Source organism: Mya arenaria, chromosome 8 (genome assembly GCF_026914265.1).
Source record: "Mya arenaria isolate MELC-2E11 chromosome 8, ASM2691426v1".
Lineage (NCBI taxonomy): Eukaryota > Metazoa > Mollusca > Bivalvia > Myida > Myidae > Mya > Mya arenaria.
Window position 1 is genome coordinate 29,517,026 of NC_069129.1, and position 8,629 is coordinate 29,525,654.

General features: G+C 37.2%; 1 protein-coding gene across 1 annotated transcript; it reads right to left on the reverse strand.

Moving 5' to 3' along the window:
- Positions 1–6,916: 6,916 nt before the first annotated feature.
- On the reverse strand, positions 6,917–8,298 carry LOC128244114 (uncharacterized). Its single transcript, XM_052962130.1, has 2 exons — positions 7,961–8,298; positions 6,917–7,187 (listed from the first exon to the last, which is right to left on the reverse strand). Exons 1-2 carry the CDS (start codon positions 8,296–8,298, stop codon positions 6,917–6,919), a joined length of 609 nt encoding a protein of 202 aa, XP_052818090.1.
- Positions 8,299–8,629: the final 331 nt, after the last annotated feature.

Consider the following 8,629-nt stretch of genomic DNA (forward strand, 5'->3'; position numbering starts at 1 on the left):
AACAGCTTATTTACCTCAGCGTTTAGCCGATACCAATTGAAGCGAAGTACCTCGGCCATTTTCCTTCGAAACAACCTCGAATGTATATGTACGACTTACACTGACAGAATTCTTTATATTAAAATTTGCAAGTAGATTGCGTAGTAAATTCAATATAGCAGTAAAGCCTTCGGACTTGACATTTAGGAATCTTCATGCTTTGTGCAATAATGCACTTCACTTGGAATTAATTTCAGCTAAGAGGTTAAAATACAACAACTAATTAATGTTCTTATTACGTTCTGCTTACATTGCTGTCTGCATACAGCCGAGCCTCGTCGTAAAGGCGAATATGACAAAGCTGTCCCGATTGAGTTCAATACTGTACAACTGCCCACTTGATATAGACCCAATATCGACCAGTGGCACTCATTGCTGTATGACAGCCCACTTGATATAAGCCCAAGATCGGCCCGTGGCACAAAAAGATGCACAACTGCCCACTTGATATAAGACCAAGATCTTCCCGTGGCATTCAATGTTGCACAACTGCCCACTTGATATAGGCCCAAGATCGGCCCGTAGCACTCGATGCTGTACAACTGCCCACTTGATATAGGCCCAAGATCGGTCCGTGGCACTCAATGCTGTACAACTGTCCACTTGATATAGGACCAAGATCTTACCGTGGCACTCAATGCTGTACAACTGCCCACTTGATATAGGCCCAATATCGACCACTGGCACTCAGTGATGCACAACTGCCCACTTGATATAGGCCCAAGATCGGTCCGTGGCACTCAATGCTGTACAACTGTCCACTTGATATAGGACCAAGATCTTACCGTGGCACTCAATGATGCACAACTGCCCACTTGATATAGGCCCAAGATCGGTCCGTGGCACTCAATGCTGTACAACTGTCCACTTGATATAAGCCCATGATCGGCCCGTGGCACTCAATGCTGTACAACTGCCCATTTTATATAGGCCCGATATCGACCACTGGCACTCAATGCTGTATAACTGCCAACATGATATATATCTAAGATAGGCACTGTAACGCCGCATAACAGCATCGCCGCATAAACGAAATCGACCCCGTTTATGCGGTGATTTTCAACGCATAAGCAGGACTTTCTTATGTGGCAAAGAGGCACACTTTCACCGCATTAAAAACAATTCAAACACTTACAAGTACAAGAGTGGTTGATAAAGTTTCATCAAGATCGGACTTAGTTTTGTGTCCACGAAACAAAGCTTTGAACTTTATACTTTTTGAGACGTAAATTCTGACAAATATTTAGTAAGATCTATTTAAATGTGAACTAAACCAATTGATCTTTCTGCGAAAACATTTGAAATGACGTTTGGCCCGACTAAAGGCGGGAATATATGTTACGACAACGCACAACACCGTCATTAGGGATAATCAGAAAATTGAATCGTCGTATGTTAACGACGGACAAACAACAGCAATCTAACAATCCTCATAGCTCCACATGTGCTCTTTATGCTCAGATGAGCTAAAAATTATTTCAATGTCTAGAACCACTGGTAATTGTGCGATTATAAAATTTATTCCCGTCTAGGTCATCAGTGCATATCTCTGGTTACCAGGGCAACGAAAGGAATGATTTGAAAATGATATTGTTTCCAAAAATTTCAGCACAACATTAGTTTTGGGCACTTAAACAAGAGGACTCAGATGACTGGTATAGGGTCATCATGGACGTCTTTCTTTCATTGATTGTGTTTTTATGCACTAGTCATTTGTAAACAAAAGAATGTAGATGTGAACAATTAAGTAATATTTTTTTCCAACTTTCAATTTTGGCTCAACTTTAAAACATTACCTACAATTTGACCAATTTGCCTGCCTACTTTTCCCATATGTTCTTCAAAATGAAAGTAATATGCTACGCCCTAATCATCATCATCATCATCATCATCATCATCATCATCATCATCATCATCATCATCAACGTCATCACCATCGTTTTTGTTGAAACATTAGAACTGTATTTTTTAGCTTTATTATAAATGGTTAGGTTAATCCTCTTTATGTGGCAAAAAGGCACAGTTAAGCCCCATATAAGCAATTTCTGCTTTATGCGTTCAATGCTGATCAACTGTCCAATTGATATAAGCCCAAGATCGGCTCGTGGCACTCAATGCTGATCAACTTTCCAATTGTTATAAGCCCAAGAACGGCACGTGGCACTCGATGCTGTACAACTGCCAACTTGATAATAAAGACCCTAGATCGACCCGTGGCATTCAATGCTGTACAACTGTCCACTTGATATAAGCCCATGATCGGCCCGTGGCACTCATTGCTGTACAACTGTCCACTTGATATAAGCATAGGATCGGCACGTGGCACTCATTGCTGTACAACTGTCCACTTGATAAAGGCCCAAGATCGGCCCGTAGCACTCATTGCTGTACAACTGTCCACTTGATATAAGCACAGGATCGGCCCGTGGCACTCATTGCTGTACAACTGTCCACTTGATATAAGCCCATGATCGGCACGTGGCACTCATTGCTGTACAACTGTCCACTTGATAAAGGCCCAAGATCGGCCCGTGGCACTCATTGCTGTACAAGTGAACAGGGAAATACTCAAGATCGGAAATATTAGTTAAAAGAGTCCAGAGTTTATTTGACACATAATAGAGATTAATGTGAGGCAAATGTTTTTTTTTCTCACAAGTATCTGTGACTTCAAATTAAATAAAAAATGTTACATATAACATATAATTAAACGTTTAATAGCAATTAGCCGACGGCAAGACAATTAATGAGTTTAAACAGAAATGCAAGAAATCATCGCGGATCAAAGCCAAAAAATACGGCCAAAACAAGAAACGCGAAGGAAAGAAAGGAAAATCGTTTCCTAAACAAAACAGTTAGAGCTCCAGCTACCAAATCGCTTTAAGGGACTCGTTCACAGATTTTATGTTGGCATTATTTCTAAAATTTGTTAAAATTCAATCATTTTAACTGACTTTAATGAGCAGACAGCAACTGCTAGATACTGATCAGAACACACTTGCAGACATTCATTCAATTAAAAATAGCATTACAAACGCTTATCGGCGAACACTAGAGCTTTTATATATAAATGATGATGGGTTTTCATTGTTTTGTTTACATATCACACGAATTTTTATTTCCGAATTTAGGCCATGTTAAACGTTAATGTGTCCCTTTTAAGTAGCTTATGCGTTTTCAGAACCAAATACTGGAAAACCCTCCAAACTGTTTGGTCTTTGGAGATTGCAAAATAAGAATTTTCACGACCGATTTCGGTTGAAATAATGATCAACAATTCAAACTTCAAATGCTTTACCTATACTTCTGTTAAGGTTATTTATTTTACATATAAGTAATCATTTAACAGTTCACTTTAAGATGATACCAAGATTATATGGCGCTACCACGTATCCACATTTAAACGTAATTAGTAGAGGTCAATCCCAGAACGAGGCTGCTCGTCCTACGGAAAGACTCCATTGAAGCATGACGCCATTTGACCAGGAATCCTTCTAATTTCACACTGTTTACAAATATGAAGGCAGTGAATTGTAATCTTTTTAATTTTTTATTGTTCAAAATGTATTGTTTTCTTTTTCTTTCTGAAAATGGGGAATTTCAGAGACTCATTTTGGGAAATCAGGGTACGCCGCAAGTACAGGCTACGACAAAGTAAGTTTAGCATGGTGCGGCTATTACTTTGGCGAATAATAATAATAGTTTACTACAAATTCTAAAATACGCATTTTAGTAAGCGAATATTCGATTATTCGATCGAAAGAATTACCGAATATTCGAATATCAATTTTGCCATTCGTTTGCATCCCTAGTTATTACCAATTGGCCGATGGAATAATAGGCTTATTTGTAAATCGGATTCCTTCAACATGTTTCTAGGAACACCAAAAGTGAAATAAAAGGTAGCCCTCCTCTACTGATTGAATACATTTTAATATATACTTTTTGGAACGAATACCTGTAAGACTAACTAGTTTCTTAAAACTTCAATTACACAACAAGAATCAATTGCAATGTTATTGATATCCCAGCTTTCACAGAATGCGGGCCAAGACAGGTGAACAGGCATTTAATTAAACACATGTTAACGGGCAGTGTTTGCTAGAAATGCAAGTATATACAGGCATACAAAGCAGATATCAAAAAACACAAATATGTAAAAACATGTCTGTGCATGTTTTCCCTTTATTTGCATTTTCAGCCACAGGGTCACAAATTTTGAACCAAATTCAAGTCTTGCGTACTTCTAGGTAATATTTTTTATATATTTGACTGCGTCGAAATGCCTCGGTAACATATGCGTACGATGTCCATATTTTATAAATCGTATGATTCCACCAAATTAAAAAAAACCCCGTTCGTTCTCCGTACAATCGTAGGTTCTGGTCATATGGGGTCCCAAACGTTCTTATTGAGGTTGTAATCGTAGTCGTGTGGAAATCGATGACGTGTTTCCGTGATGATATCGCAAGTTCCCCGCCCGGCATCCGTAGTACTGGGGCCTTTGCTTACAGCTACCGACTTAGAAAACGTCTAAGAGTTCGACGAAAACTCGAGCATGAATTCGATGAAACATGTTTAGCAAATCCCGGAGTCTTCCACGATTAAAAAAATCCGTAAGCTGCTCACAAGAGTCAACGATGTCCGTACGGACTCTTGTGATTTTGCACAATTTCGACTGAAAACCTACTCGTTCGATAAAAATCCCCCTAACAAAAACTCACATAATATAACAAGTACGAAATCGCGACATGAATCGGGTCAGAATGGTCATTTACTTTAAAAAAATATCCGACGTCGTTGGAGCTGCCTGATTTTTAAGTACATTTAAGATTTTCTTTAATAAATAAAGAATATAGTTAAGGATAAGATGCCCCTGTTAAACAGCCCCTGGATCATAAATGAATGTTTTGATATGTCATGAAGAGCTAGTTTGGAGGCCAGAGTGGCAAGGCTATGAAGTAAAGCGCAACAGCAATAATGCGTTCACCATTGACATGGCTACAAATGGAATGTCCAGATGTAATAAAGATCTTCTAAGAATTTGAACATACTAGCAAAACGTATTTAGACTGGTGTCAAAAATAAACATGACAAAAAGTAATATTTAATCTTAGTCATTTTATTTTTGTTAATTCCAATGGCAGACGCCGAATTCCATGCTGCACAATCATCATCATTCAAGCTAAATTATCTGTACAAATAAAGGATACCCCTACTGCTGCTCTCTGCTGCTACTTCTACTCTACTTCTACTAATTCTACTACTACTACTACTACTACTACTACTACTACTACTACTACTACTACTACTACTACTACTACTACTACTACTACTACTACTTAAAATAATAATAATAATAATAATAATAATAATAATAATAATAATAATAATAATAATAAAATAATAATAATAATAATAATAATAATGATTTTATTCAGCGTAAAAATACATATATTTAAATATAATTCATAATTGATTTAGTACAAAACAATCCAATTTATTAACATAGGCAGTTTAACACAGTATTACAGGATATTTAAAATCAATTTGCGTTCTATATTCACGCGCGTGACAACCAGTTAAACTCAAATGTAAGGCAATGCTCCTGTAAATATATTTCATAACAGAGGAACAGTTGGGACGCAATAAAACAAAAAAGCTGGCTTTACGAGTCTATAAGTGTCAAGCGGGATAACAGATCCAGTAGACGATTGCTAGACGATTGTCTTTAGATGGACGATGAACCGCACGAATCTCGAACTCTTTCGTGCACGTAAAGAAGACGATTTCTCTAAGACGACACAAAATAATCTCTTCTTTTGTTCTCACCGAATTTAAAACGGAACACACAGCTTCATTACCACATAATATTGTAATATTTTACCGTTCCATCTTGAATGCCTCGCACAGAATGGGCGCTTTAATTGAACTGTGAAGAAATAAAACATCTTCATGCTAGCCACATTATCATTCAAGACAAGCAACATACAATTACTACATCTGGGTAAAACCATACCTTTATTATATCATTAAACGCAAAAATATTGACGAAAGAAATCACAACCTTTTTGAACTCACTGTTTAATTTCACCTTAAACACTAAGACTAGGATTCCGGAAATAAAAAGCGACTGGGTGTCACACATTTTCCCATGAACATGAGTTTGAAGGCTAAGGTTTTAAACTGTCGTTTATAAACTCCCTCCATCCAACCGCAAGCGGAAGAAGTTACACTATCTCTAGTAAGCTGTGTTAGTAGTTCTGAACAACGTGTTAGTTGTAGATTCGTCAGCAATGGCTTAAATCTTTCAGACACAAAACAGAAACGGTAATATGTTTTTTTCAAATACAATATAGTACTAAATCCATTATCTGTTAGTGTATCAACGCGTAACTGAAAAGAAAACAACGGTGAAAGAAAATCAATGTAGACTTAAAATTCCTGCCCTGTTTCTTCCACATTGACTTTCATAAAAAACTCAGTCTCTCCAAATACCAACTTCTCTACACAATTTGTCTTTTCTGGCCATCCCTCAGAAGCGGAATGGAGACAACACCAACCCCCTCACACTCGTCTTCATCCAGAAGGCAGTTCTTCGGATCACGATTTGGCAAGCGCCAGAGCGTCGAATACCATATCATATATTTCCTTTCTGGTTGTTTGAATGTGTAGTAAAATTCCGAGAGAACTCTTGCTAATATTGCAGGACCTGGCCTCTCTCTATCAACTTGTGAAACGCACCTTCACAGCGAACTTCACCATTCGACATAACCATAAACTGTTCTGGATGTTTCCCTTTTACAAACAGTGGATTTATTTTATAACCATATGTGAATCTTGCTCTCCTGAATGATGTTTCTCGGCTTAAGTCCCATCATCGACTATCACGATATCGATTTGGGTATCTTTCTGTATTCTTTCTTGAAGACTTTGAATATCCACCAACTAGAGGCAGGGTCGCAATGTTGTACCGAGAACAAGCAGATAATACCTCCTTCAGATTTTCCATGATTACAATCACAGAACTATGAAAGAACTCCTTTACTATCAAATTGTTGAGTAAGGCGACGACCTGCTTTCGTGTACTGCAATTACTGGCGTCGAAGACCTTTCGCTCAACCTCGACTACATGTTCCATGGTAATGCTGAAACATGCATGTTCATAAATATAATGTTATTTGTTAAAAAATACCATGCCAAATTCCAGCAATAATAAATCTCAAATAGCTACTGTTTGAATCTGAATTGCAATACAAGTAGAATACAAATAAAAGAAATAAATACCTTCAATTTGATGTTTCCCTTAAAATGAAGTTTTATTAAATTATTTTGAGTTATCATGCCAGAAACTAAAATTAGAATGTTCATGAGAATCATTATTTGGCGAAGCTTCACCAAAAGCTTCAAAAAAGACATTTATTGCTTAAAAACTCAAGAAAACATATAATCATTAGTTACTAAAAAGAATGAATATTAATGAGAAAAAACAATGAAACCTGTGTGAGAACCAACAGTTCTATATTAATCACATGACTGGTCAGGTGACCGGCGTTATGATATAACAGTTAACAGTAAACAATTATCATGACCACAGAAATACCGTAAATTCCCTCACATATGTAGGAATATTCATAAAGTCATGAAATATCATAATTCCTCTTAAAGTAACACTTACTTAACAATAATGAAGATTAATAAAAACACGATTTAAGGTTGATTTAAAATCAAATAAATTTGTCATTTTTTAAGAGATGTCATTTGGATATACATGTATAATATATTACAGTCTGAGTCAATCATTATAGTAAGTGTATCAGTGCTGTTAGGGAATTCACGCTTTTTGATTCCATTGATTTTAGAAGTACGTGGTAAGAATGTGTTCTTTTGTTTAAATTCATAAAGTGCAGAACCACCAAACAGTTTGACAAGGACGCTTGTGATCTCATGGTTAACTCTGGTACTGCCAGCATGGTCACCAATTGCCCTGTACAGTTCAGATAGTCTTCTACCGTCAACTTCTTCATGGACACAGATATCAATAGTCCCTCCCCCAAGTTCAGCAAAACTGTACTTGTATCCAATTGCAAATTTCTCTGTTGACTTTTTCTCTGTCAATTTCAATGGCTTGTCGGAGGCAAAATGTTGCCTGGCCTTTGGTTCTAAAACGAGTCTAACATTTTCTAATCCTGCACCAATAGCAGCTTCACATATGAACCGCTTAACAGAATCTATCCCGATTGCCGGTACGGAGAGCATCCACTAAATATCATTGGAAGACAGCTTTCACGACTTTGATCACTCTTCAATGGACTTATATGCTGCATAATTTCTCTGTGACAATACTGCAGAACAATGTTGTAAACATCCATTGCTTTCATTTCTTTCCCAGTTTCATCAAGAATGGATGTGTCTCTTGTTAATGTTTTATTCTCATACAAGTTCATCTTGAAATGGCGGAAAAAGGTAATGTGACTGATGTTCCTCTCTCTGGATCAAATTCATTGTACCTCTCCACAGCCTGTCTGCCAAAGGCTAAGAGTGTCATATCGGTCGGTTCACTTGTGAACATAAAGGCATAGCCACTATA